Consider the following 15,602-nt stretch of genomic DNA (forward strand, 5'->3'; position numbering starts at 1 on the left):
ACCTTTGGGCAGGGGCACTCCCCTTTCTGAGCCACGCTCCCCAGTCTTTGTGAGGAGAGGGCTGTCCGGGTAAGGGCTGGTCCTTCTGGAACCACTGGGGCACTTTGTGAAAAGTGCTTCTGACTCACCGTCTGGGGTGGGAGCTGAGGTGACTGCTGAAGGAGAGCACATATTGAGAGTGAGGTCTACAAGCTCCCCAGGGACGGCGCCACCTCTGACAGTGCCACGCCTGGTCTCTGGGGAGGGAAGCGTGTCTGTGTGCCCGGGGAACCGAGGGTTAACTCCCCGCCAGGGAGAGGTTCCCTCTGCTATTTATGCTGAGGAGGCCCCTCCCTCCCACTGCACAGCAGCAGCCAGAAGCCAGAGCCAGCGGCAGGGAAGAGGCAGCCAGGCGCTGGCCTCAGGGAGGGACCCTGTTTGGCCCCTGTCCCCATGGCTAACTTGCCACTGGGTGGCCTTGGGCAGTGCTTCTGCTCAGGGCCTTGCACCCCGCCACTGTGATGGAGCGGGTCTGAACGATCCCTGACTACAAAGGCTGTGAGCTGCAGGGTGGGGGCGGGGAGAGGCTGCCTAACTGCAGCTGTCTCAGGTCAATGCGCCTCCCCCATGCGCCTCTCTCCCCCTCCCATTCCCAGCCACATGGGGAGCAGTGAGTGATGGTCTCTGGGGTAGATAGACTGCAGCTCAAATCCTGGGTTTACTGCTCAATTGCTGTGATACTCTGGACATATTGCTCAACCACTCAGAAGCTCAGTTTTTTCTGGAGAATGGAAATGATACCTGCCCCCTAGATGGGATAATTAAATAGAGCACAATGCAGTGACAGACCTGAGACAAGTGCTTTGTGATGACTGAGCTGCCCTTCCCAGTCCTCACTTTCCTGCAGAACAATCTTATCAGAAGACACCCTCTTTCCTGAAACTTGGTAAGATTATCATTGCTCAGAGCCATTGAGATTGGTCATCAACAGAGACACGATATAACGTGCTGATTAAGAGGATGACTTTGGGTTCAGACACATCAGGTCTCAATCTCAGCTCTACTCTTTACTAGGCGTTTGAGACTGGAGGGATGTGAACTTCTCTGATCTCAGTATCCTCCTCTGTGAAGTTGAAATAATCATGGTACCCACCTTCCAGGACTGTTGGATAGGTTTAATGAGACAGTGCACTTAGCCCGAAGCTACGCTCAGAAGTGATAGCTATCTTCTCCATCCATGTCATCATCACTGAGACACCTTCAAACACCTGATGTCAAGGACTCCTGAAGACATACCACATGCCAAGGCCCCCGCTAGGCACTGAGGATGGTGGAGAAAGGAGGACAGGGTGGGCATGGCTGGACACAGGGCCGTGGAGAGCAAAGCTGAACACCCAGCCAGGTAAAACCTCAGAGAAGTCTTGAGCTATGGACAGGGCTGGAAGGGCCTGGGAGGGGCCCAGATATCCTCCCAGTGAGTCCTTCCCAGTAGGCTGCAAGGAGACACAGATGTGGCTGCAGAGTCTGCGAGGCGAGTCTGTGCCCAGACAAACTAGCCTGCATCTTATCAGCCTGCTTGGCTGCTCCAGACACCGGCACTGTCCACCATCCACATGTGGTCACTGCCCAACCCCAAGCCGACCAGGTCAGGGAGGTACCTGGCTCTGCACAGGTGGGTCCAGCCGTGCCATGCTCAAAGCACTTACCTCCCAGGTCCAGCTGGGGAGCAGTACTCTGCTTTCTGGACCATCACCACCCGTGGTGGGGCAGACCCCACAAGGCCACCCCGGGGCTCAGGGAACTTGGCCTGTGCTAGGACAACCTGAGAGCTTGGTAGGTGACATGGACTGGGAAAGGGAAGCGTGACTGGTCAGGGGTAAAGACGGCACTGTCTTTATTTGCTGAGCTCTTCTAGCCCTGAGTACTATGCTAAGTACTTTACAAGAACCGTCACATTAGTACCCGGAGATGCCAGCTCTATCAGCACTCCCATTAGAGATGGAGGCTCAGAAGGCCAAGTCTTTGCCCAAAGACACGCAGCTTGTGAGAGGCAGACCCAGGAGGTGGTCTCAGTAAGCCTGACTGCAGAGTCCGTGTTCTCAGTCATTCCCTGGAGCTTCCCAAGTGGGCATCTGGGTGCTGTGTCAGGAGGCACAGGGAAAAAGACAAGGGCTGCCCTTCCACCTCAGGACGAAAATTGTACCCACTGGAAGCAGCACAGGAACGTCAGAATTTCGTCACTACAGTCGCATAAATGAAAACTGGGTTACAAATGTGTTCTGTGACAATATTTTAAAGTCAAATGATAGCATGACAATGGTCCAATCACTCCACCAGGAGGCAGGCCTACGACTACAGCCTGTTGTCTTTGAACCCTGCCTTTCCCTTTGGGCTTTGACTGGGGCACTCCTCAGGGCAGCCTCCGTAATGGGAGGGGAGGCTGTGTGTGAATACAGCACCGCATGGGGTCCTGTCCCCAGGGCTCTGGGGTAGATTCCATTTTCTTTAGGGACTGAGGCAGATGCTGGTACTGATGTGCAGGTGGTGCACCACCCACGTCGGGGCTGAAGTTCAGGCTGTGTGCCCTGCCTGGCGACTTAGAGGGGCAGCATTTTATAATAGAACAAAGTCATCACTGAGCAGCTCCACAGACCCCCCTACCTTCTCTATTCATTTCCCTGAACCTTGAGCATGGGTCTAGGACCCCGGTCTTTTGGGGGGCTCCTTCCAAAAGGAGCCAGTTCTGAAATCCCTTCCTGAGATGGTTCTGGCAGCAGCTTGGCTTCTCAGAGCTTCTCACGCTCAGAAAAGGGACGTTAAGACCTCTTCCCACTAGAGTGGACAGGAAGGGTCCTCTCCCCAAGGATCCACTTGGAGGAAGACGGAGGAAGAAAAGGGTCTTTTTCACCACTTCACTCCAATACACTCAGAATCCACATTTATAGCAGATAAACGAGAAGGCAAATACTTCTTGAAGTATCTCCCGTAGATCTCCACCTAGAGCTGAACTTGGAGGCTGTGTGCTTGCATTTGATATGTGGCATCTGGATCTTCTCAGTCATATGTGCATGTCATCTCAGGTCAGGCTTCCTGGAGTCAGAGCCCAAGACAGGGGTTGGGATGCTGCAGGCAGCTGGCACTCACAGCAGTCAGGGCTGGAGGCCCCGATTTACTGAAGAGAATGTAGGATTGCTAGATTCCATCAATCAAGTATGTAGTTAAATACACATATGAATTTTAAAAAGGTAAGCCTGCATTTACTTTGAAATGCACTAAAAATTAAAATAGATTAACAGAGGAACAGTTAGAAGTGTAGTAAAATAAGTATAGGAAAACAGGAATCTGAGCAGTAGGTACATGGGTATTCACATTAACTGTATGTGTGGCTTTTGAAATTAATGAAATGTTGTAGATTAAAGCAGGATTATCCTGTGTACATCTTGAGATTTTTTTTTTGCTTTAAATATATTTAAAACATTTTTGTCCTTATGTAAGTATGTATCCTTATTTAAACATGTCTAAAAATTTTAGCCTGGTGCAGTGGCACATGCCTATTATTCCAGTGACTCGGGAGGCTGGGGCAGGAGGATTGCAAGTTCAAGGCCAGCCTCTGCAATTTAGCGAGACCCTATCTCAAAATAAAAAATAAAAAGGGCTGGGGACATAACTCAGTGGTAGAGGGCCCCTGGATTTGATCCCCATTACCCCCCCCAAAAAAGTCTTTAAATTGTAATTTAAATCTGTGTCCCAGTCATTCTCCATTTCTGGTGCCCAGTTCCCATCCCCTGTAGGGACCCATTTGGGACTGTATCATGCCTGCCTTCTAGTCCACTTTCAAAACTTTATGTGCAAATATGAAAGTCATAGCAATTTGGGGGACTCAATATTGAGTTAGAGATACAGGCATGTGGCAAAAATTCAGTGGCTCTATGGTTTCCAGTGAAAGTGAGTCTCCTTCCATGACCCTGCTCCTCAATCACCCTTCCAAAGCAGCCCCATGCCCACTTCTCCACATTCTTCCAGAGAGACTTATGTCATACATAAGCTTAAACACCTTTTAAAAATGTATTTTCTTATTTGTTCTTTTCAGATATACATGACAGTAGAATATATTTTGACCTATTGAACAAACATGGAACATACATTCTTGTAGTTGAACATGATGTGGAGCTACACTGGTCCTGAATTCATATATGAATATAGGAAAGTAATGTCTGATTCATTCTGCTGTCTTTCCCATTCCTGTCCCCTTCCCCTTCTCCCCAGCCTCTCTGTCCTATCTGGTGAACCTCCTTACCCCACCTCCCATTGTGGGTCAGCATCCACATATTAGAGAGAACATCTGGCCTTTGGTTTTTTGGGACTGGCTTATTTCACTTAGCAAGTCTCTAACTCCATCCATTTACCTGCAAATGCCATAATTTCATTCTTATTCTTAGCAGAGTACTATTTCATTGTGTATATATACCACATACACATCTATTGAACGACACCTAGGTTGGTTCCACAGTCTGGCTATGGTGAATTGAGCAGCTATGAACATTGATGTGGTTGTATCTCTGTAATGCTGATTTTAAGTCCTTTGGGTATAGGCCGAGGAGTGGGATAGCTGGGTCAAATGGTGGTTCCATTCCCCAAGTTTTCTAAGGAATCTCCACACTGCTTTCCGGAGTGGCTGCACCAATCTGTAGTCCCAACAGCAATGTATGAGTGTACCTTTTACCTTTTTCCCCACATCCTCGCCAACACCTATTGTTGCTTGCATTCTTTTTTTTTTTTTTTTTGGCGGTGCTGGGGATCAAACCCGGGGCCCTGTGCCTGCAAGGCAGGCACTTTACCAACTGAGCTATCTCCCCAGCCCTTGTATTCTTGATAATTGCCATTCTGATGGGAGATGGAATCTGAGTAGTTTTGATCTGCATTTCTCTGATTACTAGAGACGTTGAACGCTTTGTCTCGGATCTGTTGACCATCCCTATTTCTTCTGTGACACGCCTGTTCAGTTCCTTTGCCCATTTATTGATTGGGTGATTTGGTTTTTTGCACTCCTCCTTTTTAAGAAGAACTACGCATACTGTCTTGCACTTTGATTTTCATCACGCGAGGCAATCTGGAGATGATTCCGAGCCAGGGGATGGAGACCTGCCACATTAGCAGCTGTGTGACTTTCCACTGTGCAGACAGAGCCTGATTAAGAGCCAGCACCCCACCATGTTCGTTTTCAGGCCGTGGTTCAGGAAGGGCGATACTGTGAGAACTCGCCCTTGGCCTATGGGCCGCGGCCCCCAGAGGCATCCCAGGCCTTGTCCTTCCTTCCAGGAGCTCGCGGGTAATTCGAGGAGCTCTGGATTCTGGGGAGTTTGGCATGAAGAGGTGACAGCTCCTCAGCAGGCGCTCAGGCTCCTGTGGCTCCTGCCCCAGCCCGTTACATCTTCAGAACTGGGGGCAGAGCAGGGATGTGAGTCCAGGGCCTGCACTGAAGGAGCACCGACTGAATGCCTCATGGAACTCTCACAACAGGTCTGCCAGTCCAAGAGTGTCATTCCTTGGGTTCAGGCAAGGAAAGACAGGCTCAGAAAGGCTTAGCAACTTGTCCAAAGTCACACAGTAAGTCCATGGCAGAAACTAGAATCACAGGCTCATTTCCTTGACTATCCCCTACCCAGCAAAGAGACTGAGGGTTTCGGAGAGGAGGGGACTAAACGTTGACAAAACAGTGACTGGGAAGTTGGAATATTGGCTATATGAGGGCTGAAGGGGATGCAAGGGGTGGGGAGCTGTCTGTCCAGGTGTAACTGTCTGCCTTGGCCCCTCCCTCAGTTCGACTGCATGACAGTATCTCCGAGGAGGGACATCATTACCTGATCTTCGACCTGTGAGTCTGGTCCCACCTGGGATGTGGCATGGGGGTGGTACCTGGTCAGGGTCCCAAATGTTACCTGGACCATCTTTTGGTCCAGAGTTTCCCCAAATGTGGTAGGTCTGCCCCACCACGCTGGGAAAGCTGATCCTCCTAGTTAAAACACCGACACTTTTAACTGTGAGTCATATTTATTTTTGTTTCTCTTCCACTCGTGGCCAGTGATGCTGGCCTACTATTTGCGTTTCCTCTGGGGGTTGGATTTGTCGAAGTCATGCAATGGCAGTCTCCCGTGGTTCCCGGGTGGGGCGTGGGAATCAGCCGTAGCTCTGGTCTCATCTGTAGAACCACCTTGGGATGTGGGTGGGGGAGAGGGTGTGTCAGGGGCAGGGACATAAGGAAAACCTCTGTACCTGCCACTCAATTTTCCTGTGAACCCAAGTCTACTCCAAAACAATGTCTATGAAAAAATAAGAAAAGCGAAAAGAACAAACCAAGGACAACCAAACAGCTGTGGGACTCCAGCAGCCTGGCGAACCCGCCATGTGTTCTGGGTGCCCTCCCCTACCAGCCAGGACCCTGCCCGGGGTGGGGCACCGAGGGGGAGGGGGGCCAGGGGAAGGGAGGGTGGGCCTGTGGTGGCAGCCAGTGGCCCCACGTTCCTCTCTTTTGGGCTGAGGTTCTGAGGTCCCTGGGCCCCATCCTTAGCTTCTGGGGGACTTCTGTAGGCAAGGTGGCACCTGGGGCTACCATGGGAGGCTGACTGTGTGCCTGTCTCCCAGGGTCACTGGTGGGGAGCTGTTTGAAGACATCGTGGCCCGGGAGTACTACAGTGAGGCTGATGCCAGGTAAGCGCCGGGTAATCTTGCCGACTGCCAGCTTCCCCGGGAGGCCTGTCCCTGGCCTGACCCTTCTCTCTCTCTCTCCCCAGTCACTGTATCCAGCAGATCCTGGAGGCTGTGCTGCACTGCCACCAGATGGGGGTGGTGCACCGGGACCTGAAGGTGAGCGCCTGTAATGGGTGCAGCTAATCGGGGGTCTGCCTGCCCCGGGGGCCTCCTGCCCTCTGCTCTTCCCTCCTCCCACAGAGCTGGGTGCTACTAGAATCCTTTTTATTTTCCTGTTGCACTCCTCCTTTTTAAGAAGAACTACGCACACTGTCTTGCATTTTGCTTTTTCATCACGCGAGGCAATCTGGAGACGAATCTGGTGGGACTATCCCCCCACTGTGAGTTGAGGAAACAGCTCAGGAAGGCAGAGCTGCTGGGTTTGGGCCCCAGGCCTCCTGACTCCCCAGCCCACAGGTCAGACCTGACAAGGTGTAGTTAGACCACAGGGACTGTCGTAGGGTGCAGCACGAGCCAGAGTCCAGATCCCAGCCAGGCCACAGATGTTGGAGCTGCTTGGCCTCCTCGCTGCTCAGGTTGGTGGGATGGTGACTGAGATGGCACCATGACCCGGATGCTATGTTACTCTTGTTCCAGGGGCTCAGACAAGTGGGAAAGAGAAAAACAGGACCTGGGGACTTCTCAGTCCCTCTCTTCCCACCTGAAGAGATTGATGGGACTGAGCAGTCTAGGGCTGCACTGGTGGCTTGGCCTTGCCCTGTCCTCATGGACTTGGTGGATCTCCTCTGCTGGGCCTCACGGCATTAGGGGCTGGGAGCTCATAGCATCCTGGTTTTGCAAAATAGGACATTAAGGTTGAAAGAATCCAAGGGAGTTCCCCAAGGGCATGGATTCAACTATGCCTGAGCAAGGACCACAGAGCCCAGGCCTTCTAACCCCAGGTCCTATGATCTTAGAGTCTAATGCCCAAAGGCCACTTCATCTAGCCCTGCAGCAACCCCTTCTAGGGTGGCCCTTCTGGGTATCCATGGACCCTCTGTTTTTTTCGGCCTTCAGTGAAGATGAACTCACTTCCTATGGGGCTGCCCATAGCAACATGGGGGAATACTCCCTTGCTCTTTCCTGTTGTGGGGGCTCTGCCCTGAACCCCAGTTTGGAACCACATGGAGATCAAGACTTCTGCTCTAGAGGACCTGATCAGCTTTGTGGTAGCCCCTAAGTCTTTGAGGGGCTGGACTCCCCTTTCCTACCCACATGTGAGTTTCAGGCCCTCCTCACTCTGGGTACCTCCCTGGGTGCTCCATTCATCTCAGGCCCCTCTTTAGGACACTGCTCTGATAAGAACCTCTGCCCACCTCTAACTGTCTTTGGCAATCTGTGGCTTTGCTTCTCATCTGTGCCCTGGGCCAGCTCCTCATGGTTTGATACAAGAGGGTCTCCAGCCAGACAGCAGGGCGGTTCTCCCCAAAGGCCTGTTCCCATTATAGCTCCAGCCCCTGCTCGGGTGGAGGAAGGAAGGAGGAGAGGCTGCCCAAATTTAGGCCACTCTGGATGCACTAATTAGTGGCACATTCATCAAATCAGGACAGGACGGCCACTGAGACCCAGGGCACGTTGGAAGCGCAGCCCCGGAGGACAAAGGCGGCCTTAAGGAGCCAGGCAGAGGTAGCACTATTTGTTGGGGTCCAGGCTAGCTTTGACAGGGAAAGGTTGGAGGTGGGACCCCTTGGAAGTCCTGCTGTGGAAAGGGTCGGAGGAAGAGTGGAAACCAATTTTCTCCAGAGACTCTTAGCCCCCTGCCCTCAACAGCAAAGCTCAAGCACTGACTGTAGAGCATGCCAGGTGCTCTCCATGAACTATCTCGGTTAATCCAGCCACCGTCCCATTGGGTAGGCCTTGTCTCCATATTCCTGAGAAAACACTAAACTCAGAGAAATAACACTATCTGGCAAAGTTCCACAAGCATAGAAGTGGCAATACTGGGACCCGAAGCTGGGATGACCTAAGAATGGAGCCCACACTCTTAGTCTCTCTTTGTCCTGAGTCCCAAGGTGGAAGGGGACCAGCAGGAAGTGGAGAAATTCTGGGGGTCTGAGCCAGTGGAAGGCAGAAGTCTCAGTGACCCAGAGGCCAGATGTGGGGCCTCCTCCAGGTCAGCTGTGATCCTATGTCCAAGCCCCACCATCTCTCAACCTATGGTGACTAATATGGAGTCAATCTTTGTCTTGAATTTGACTCTACCACTTACCAACTATGTGATCTCGGTCAAGTCACTTAACCTCTCTGAGCCTCAGTTTCCTTATGATAAATATTTAGGTAACGACTAGAGATACTACTATGAGCCAGGTGCAGTGGTATATACCTGTAATCCCAGCATCTCTGGAGGCTGAGGCAGGAGGATCAAAGTCATCCTCAGAAAAAAGTGAGGTGCTAAGCAACTCAGTGAGACCGTGTCTCTAAATATAATACAAAACAAGGCTGGTGATGTGGCTCAGTGGCTAAGTGCCCCTGAGTTCAATCCCTGGTACCCCCCCCCCAAAAAAAAAAGAGATAATACAGATGACACCCGAAGGTTCCTTCTTTACATGGAGTAATCATGGGGTGGTGGAGTTTCTTTGAAGGAACATCATGAAGGTGAGTTGGGCAAAGGGAAGAGGCCAGGCCTGTGAGAATTGAAGGCAGAGAAAACCAGGCAGGGGAAACAGGAAGTGCAAAAACCCTGAGATGGAAGGAGCAGGATTATTTCAAGGGATGTAAGGCCACTGTGGAAAGCAGAGATAATGGCACCCAACCCAAGAGGTTGCTGGGATGGTGGGTGAAAGGATGCACATGGAACATGGTGGCTGGCACACAGTGGGCCCAATAAATCCCACTGCTTCTTCCTTGTGGTGGCTGTACCATCCCCCTGCCTGCCCTGCCTTGGCTCTGGCTCCAGACCTGGGGTGGCTTGTGGAAGGGTCTCTCTGTTGTAGAAGATGGAGAAATTGCCAGGGAGTAACTCCCCGTCCGGGTCCTGGGGCCAGGCCCCTGGGCTGTGCAACCGCTCTTCCTCTAAGTCCAGTCCCCAAGGTGTGCTTCTGAATCTGAATTCTGTCTCTCCCCCTCTCCTCCCCCTTCTCTTCCTGGTCCTGGAAGCCGGAGAACCTGTTGCTGGCCTCCAAGCTCAAGGGTGCTGCGGTGAAGCTGGCTGACTTTGGCCTGGCCATAGAGGTGGAGGGGGAGCAGCAGGCATGGTTTGGTGAGTGGGGCAGGAGTGGCAGGGTGTCGGGGCCCAGTCATGGCGTCGACACACGTGCTTCTGGGGACCCTCTGCCTGAGCAGGGTTGGGCTGGATAAGTCTACTGGGCCAGCCAGGGCCCACAGAGCAGAGTCCGCCCCACCCAGCCTCCAGCCAGTCAGATAGTGGCCACCCTGTCTCCCTGGGGCTGGGTGCAGAAACATGGCTTCTTCAAGTGACCTCGCATGGTCACTGTCAGCAGGGACTTCTGTGGGCAGCCTGAGCCTGGATGCTGGAGGTCACTATCCTGATGCTGCAGATGAGGGGACTGGCTAAGAAACTCGGAAAAGGTCACGGGTGCTTAAGAGGGGTGAAGTTAGGGCTTGAGCTCAGATGATCCAGCACACTCTGGGATGCTGGTATGATTCAAAGTCTGGTTGTACTTTTTAGTGGGCAATAAGGATCAGTGGCTAAGGATGAGAGCTCTGGGTTCTGACTCTATGAAGTGTGTGACTTTAGGGGAGTCATTTCACCTCTCTGAGACTTTGTTTTCTCATCTGTAAAATGCGGATAATAATAGTAGGTTCCTTAAGGTCTGTGTGAGGATTGACTAAGACCAGGCTTGTAAAGTGCCTGGCCTAAGTTCAGCACCCACACCCTGTAACTATTCTTATGATTACTTGCTAAAATATTTTGAGTGTCTTTAATTTCAATCTTGCCCCAAACACTGGGAGGCATTTGAAATAGAAAACTCTAATCCTTCATTTGGCACAGGAGGAAGCTGGGGCTCTAAGGTAAAGAAACCAGGCCAGGAGATTAGGGGCAAGACTGGAGTTAGGGACAGCCTCTGGCATCTATGACCAGCTCTGACATGGCAGTGGGGAGTAGGGCGTGGGGAGGGTTAGCTCTCAGTGCAAAGCTGGTATGGCAGAAGCTGAAGGCCACCACTAGTTGGTTGTAGTGGGGGCTGGAATGTTCTGGGAATTTTATGACCCTGACTCAGGACCCAGTGGGAAGGAGCTTTGATTGATTACTGCTGTCTGCCTCAGGCTCTGCCGTGGGGAGTGGTGGTCGGTGAGCTCTGTACTTGTCCATCCTGGCCTAGAGGCTTTGCTGGCTTACCGACCTCACCAGCGTTGCATGATATAACCACAAGCCCTGGGGGCCAGAGGCTGTTTGCTCTACCTCTAGGACAACCCTCATCCCCTCTCCCAGCAGGATCTGGCTCCAGGTTACTCACTTGCCAACCTCTGTGTGTCTGTCTGCCTGTCTGTGTGTCTGGGGAGCAGGGTTTGCAGGGACACCTGGATACCTCTCCCCAGAAGTGCTGCGGAAGGATCCATACGGGAAGCCTGTGGACCTGTGGGCCTGCGGTGAGTCCATCCAAAGGCCTTCTTCTCCCCTGGGCCACCCAGGCCCTGGGTGCCCTCTCTCCTTTCCATCACCCCCTCCATCTGACCTCCCCACAGCGGGGTGAAGTTCTCCTGGTCTTCTCCCCAGGGGTCATCCTGTACATCCTGTTGGTTGGATACCCCCCATTCTGGGATGAGGACCAGCACCGCCTGTACCAGCAGATCAAAGCCGGCGCCTATGATGTGAGTGTCGCTCCTCTCTCCAGCCACCCTGCCCCTGTTATCCTTTGGTCCCCTTCCACTGCAAGCCAGCACCCAAGAAGTTCAGAGATCTGAGGAAGGACATCTTCTTCCTGTCTTTCCATCCCAGTTATGTTCCCTGCCACTTTCTAGTGAACCCCAGGGGAGCCTGAAGATTGACAGGCCAGTCAGTGCTTGTGGTGCCTCATGATCAGGGGCTCAAAGTGATGAGATCTGTCCTATGGGGCCCCAGAGGGCAGAGCAGTGCCAAAGCAGGGAGAGGGGCAGGCCCTGAGCTGTGTTTTAAAAATTTTTTTCTCTCTCTCTTCCTCACGTGTACAAATAATCATAATAGCTAACAGGTCCACAGCACTCTTCTGTTTTATGTTCATGATGACATTAGATCTTCCCACTAGCCTACGACATAGACACTCCCGTCATCTTCATTTCACAGATAGGGGGACCTCTGGCCCTAGCACCCATGCTTCTAACTACTGAACCACACTGCTTTTCTCTAAGGCTGGTGTCCATCAGGCCAAGTGCCATGTATTCTGTGATAGTCAAGCCTCAACGTCCCCAGAGATGGCTCATGATGGGCCCAGACCTGTGGGAGACAGAGCAGGACCTGGACCCAGATCTTCTGATTCTGCAGTCTGGACCATGACCACCGTCTGCCATTCTCCAGAGAAGGCGCAGACTTAGGATGGCAGCGGGAGGTCTCCTTCCCTCTGGCCACATTCCAATCCATTTTATTTCGGAGGCTCTGGCCCTTCCCTGGTCCTGAGGAGTCCCCACTCCTGGTTGTGAAGGCTGAGTGGATGGGCATTAGCACCCCTGCCTGCTCCCCTGCCAGTCAGGGGCTGGGGGATCGCAGGGGTGGCCTGGGGCAGGCTGGGCAAACCTGGCCTCTCTGCCCCTTCCAGTTCCCATCACCAGAATGGGACACTGTCACCCCAGAAGCCAAGGATCTGATCAATAAGATGCTGACCATCAACCCGTCCAAACGCATCACAGCCGCAGAAGCCCTCAAGCACCCCTGGATCTCGGTGAGCTTCTCACAGCAGGAACCCTCCCAGGAGTCCCTCTGGGCTGCAAGGTCTGGGCCTCTGTGGGTACTGTTCCTGCCCCGGGCTGGGGTGGATGGGGCTTAATCAGAGAGACTGACCCTACTGCAAGGCTCAAGGATAATATGGAAATAAGGGATGTCTTGTTTTGACATAGGACTGAGAGCGGCACTGGTATTGACTATCTGATGCCAAGCTCCTAAGCTCTCTGCACCTTCCCCTAGAACAAAGAGTTATTTTCCCGAGAGGCCACCACACCTTTGTTAAGACGCCATGCTGAGGAAACCTGGTAGGCCTGTCTTCCAGCTTGCCTCACTACCGACCTGTCTTTCTCTTCCTCCAGCACCGGTCCACTGTGGCCTCCTGCATGCACAGACAGGAGACCGTGGACTGCCTGAAGAAGTTCAATGCCAGGAGGAAACTGAAGGTAATGGGTCCTTACCTTCCATACCCCCCAGACTCACTAGATCTTTCCTTCATTGATTCCACAAGCATTTATTGAACACCTACTGCATGCTAGACAGCAGGCTGGGCTTTGGGGAGTGAGCAGTGACTTAGACTCCCTCCTCACCCTGATTGAGTTCGTGGTCTGGTGGAGAGGAAAGACGAGTGACCAAGACATTGCAGGGCCATGGTGAGTGCTGTGCCTGGGCTATGGGGGAACTTAGTGGGGCAATGACATCCTCAGATCTGGGAGGTTCTGGGAAGGATCCCAGGAGGCCTTTCTGGAGCCAGTGGCATCTAAGCTGAGACCCTGAAGGAAAGGTATTAACCCAGTGTAGAGTCAGAAAGGGAAGATGCTCCAGACAGTGAATGGTCCATGCCGGAAGGCTGAGCATGACCTCTCGGGGGACCACAGGTGGTTGTGAGTGGCTGGGGAGAGCTTTAGGAACAAGAGGTGACCGGGCAGGAGACCACTGTCAGGTGAGAGGCCCCAACTGCTGAGCACTGATGAAGAATGACTGACAGCCAGCTTTATGCCAGGAGAATTGAGCCACACCCCACTGCACAGTGGGCTGTGTCACAGAGAAAGTCCCAAAAAGGAAATTGGGATTCTTGGCCTCTGAGATTTTCAGATTCAGAGAGTATCTGAGTCAGATCTGAATCAGACAGCATGAGGACCAGAGCATGATACCCCAGTCCTTTGCCAATAGAGAGGGCTTCTCCACATGGAGAATCCTCCAGGGTTCTGAGTCCAGGGGCCACAAAGCAGCAAACTAACCCTGGAGTAAGGCAGTCTCAACCTAGAAGAGGGATGCAAGGTCTCCTATCATTGCCCAGGCAAGAAACTTTAGGAGTCCCTGCCAGTAGGTGTCCTCAAGTCCATCGGCTTTGGCCAGACCATGGGACCTATTAATATCTGTGCCTGGGATGGCCCTGTCCCTAGAGTTGTGCCAGCCAAAGCCAACTTCTCTAGGCAGGGTGGGGGAAGGGCTCTGGGCTACAGGGTGGGGGTGGGGAACAGATGGAGGCACAGAGGCAGAGGCTTTGGCTCTGTTCCTGAAGAGAGCACCTGCTTGTCCTTCCCCACGCCCCTCCCATTTCTGTCTCCCCCCTTCCCCTCACCTCTGGCCTTCTTCCCCTGCCCCTGCCCCTACTCTTGTCTGTTGCAGGGAGCCATCCTTACCACGATGCTGGCCACCAGGAACTTCTCTGGTAGGTGGTGGGGCCTGAGTTGCCGTCCGTCCTGCAATGGTCTGCTGGGAGCATTATCTTGTTGGATATGTGGGGGCTGCAGAATAGTTCTTGACTGGGGCCTAGCTCACCTGCCACAAACCTGTACCCCAACAGGAAAGGAGAAAGGCGTAAGGTGAGCAGGTCGGGGCCTGGCGAGAGATTAATCTGGCTCTCCTGCCTCACAGTGGCACTGGGATCCTCAGAGGGGAGTCTCCTGGAGTGCAGAGGGTTCAGGTCCAGGAGGGATGGAACCAGGATGGACCAGGGAGCAATAGTACTGCCTGGCTGTTGCTGGAGCCCTGTGCTAAGCAGTCCCCACACTTCTACTCATGTAGTCTTCATGGCAGGGACGTGGGGGCTGTTGCCCTCCTTTCCTGATGAGGAAGTAGAGTTTAAGGGGTGTGCTCTGATTCCAGGTCAAAGGCTAGAGAGAGGCAGAGCCTGAATTCACAGATATGAGCACCCCAGAGCAGGTGTCCTTAACCAGGCTGGGTCACCAGGGAGACCAGGGCCAGAATCTCCCAGGCCCTTGTCCAAAACCAGGCTGGTTAAGGCAGGGAGTGCCCAACTACCTGGGCATGTGGCCCCAAAGAGAGAAGGGGAAGGGATTATTGTCAGGGCTTAGCAAACAGCTCCACTTGGCATGTGGACCAACTCTATGCCAGAGGTCTGTCTCTGGGGAGCCCTGGGAGCTGATGGGGCAGGAGAGCAGATATAGACAGCAGATATGGAAAAGCTCACCTGAGGGGCCCTCAGACTGGGCCTGGGGCCAGCACAGCCAGCTGCCATGGATGCATGCCCACAATGCAGCCAGGGGTCAGTTCTGAGCAGAGTGAAGGCCTGGCTTCCCTCAGAGGGTCCACCTGCTTATCCAGCTGGGATAAGCAAGGTCCAGAGATGGGAGCATTCCAGAACTTCAGACTTGGGCTTTCCCCCACACTGAGTTGCCTTCCTACTCTTTCCCCAGACAAGGATCCTGTAAGTTCCTTATACTGAAAGATGAGCTACCCAGTCAGAGTCTTTTTTTAACACCTGAAGCACCCTGGAGAACTCTGGTCCAGAGCCCAGGAAATGGTGACTTGTGGACTGGTTCCAGTCTCTAGATGTGCTTCATGGGACAAAGATGTTTACGAAATTATTCCAGAATGGGGTTCTAGTTCTTAAAAGTTAGCAGATGGACCAGGCACAGTGTCATGTACCTGTAGTCCCAGTTACTCAGAAGGTTGAGGCAAGAGGATCTCTTCAGCCCAGGAGTTCTGGATTGTAGTGTGGGCTGTCCACTGGGGTTCCTCACTAAGTTTGGCATCAACATGGTAACTTCTTGGGAGTAGGGGGCCACTGGGTTGCCTGAGGAGCTGTGAATCA

General features: G+C 52.8%; 1 protein-coding gene across 2 annotated transcripts in view; it reads left to right on the forward strand.

Annotated features, from left to right (window-relative positions):
- Window positions 1–15,602, forward strand: part of CAMK2A (calcium/calmodulin dependent protein kinase II alpha) — a 59,919-nt gene that overhangs the window by 22,512 nt on the left and 21,805 nt on the right. For both annotated transcript variants that reach the window (XM_079145986.1, XM_079145985.1), the window contains exons 4-12: window positions 5,800–5,854; window positions 6,622–6,687; window positions 6,771–6,843; window positions 9,823–9,925; window positions 11,194–11,277; window positions 11,405–11,499; window positions 12,420–12,542; window positions 12,904–12,987; window positions 14,174–14,216. In XM_079145986.1, coding sequence (XP_079002112.1) covers window positions 5,800–5,854; window positions 6,622–6,687; window positions 6,771–6,843; window positions 9,823–9,925; window positions 11,194–11,277; window positions 11,405–11,499; window positions 12,420–12,542; window positions 12,904–12,987; window positions 14,174–14,216 — 726 coding nt within the window. The remainder of the gene's footprint in view (window positions 1–5,799; window positions 5,855–6,621; window positions 6,688–6,770; window positions 6,844–9,822; window positions 9,926–11,193; window positions 11,278–11,404; window positions 11,500–12,419; window positions 12,543–12,903; window positions 12,988–14,173; window positions 14,217–15,602) is intronic.

Source organism: Sciurus vulgaris (genome assembly GCF_902686455.1).
Source record: "Sciurus vulgaris genome assembly, chromosome: 6".
Taxonomy (NCBI): Eukaryota; Metazoa; Chordata; class Mammalia; order Rodentia; family Sciuridae; genus Sciurus; species Sciurus vulgaris.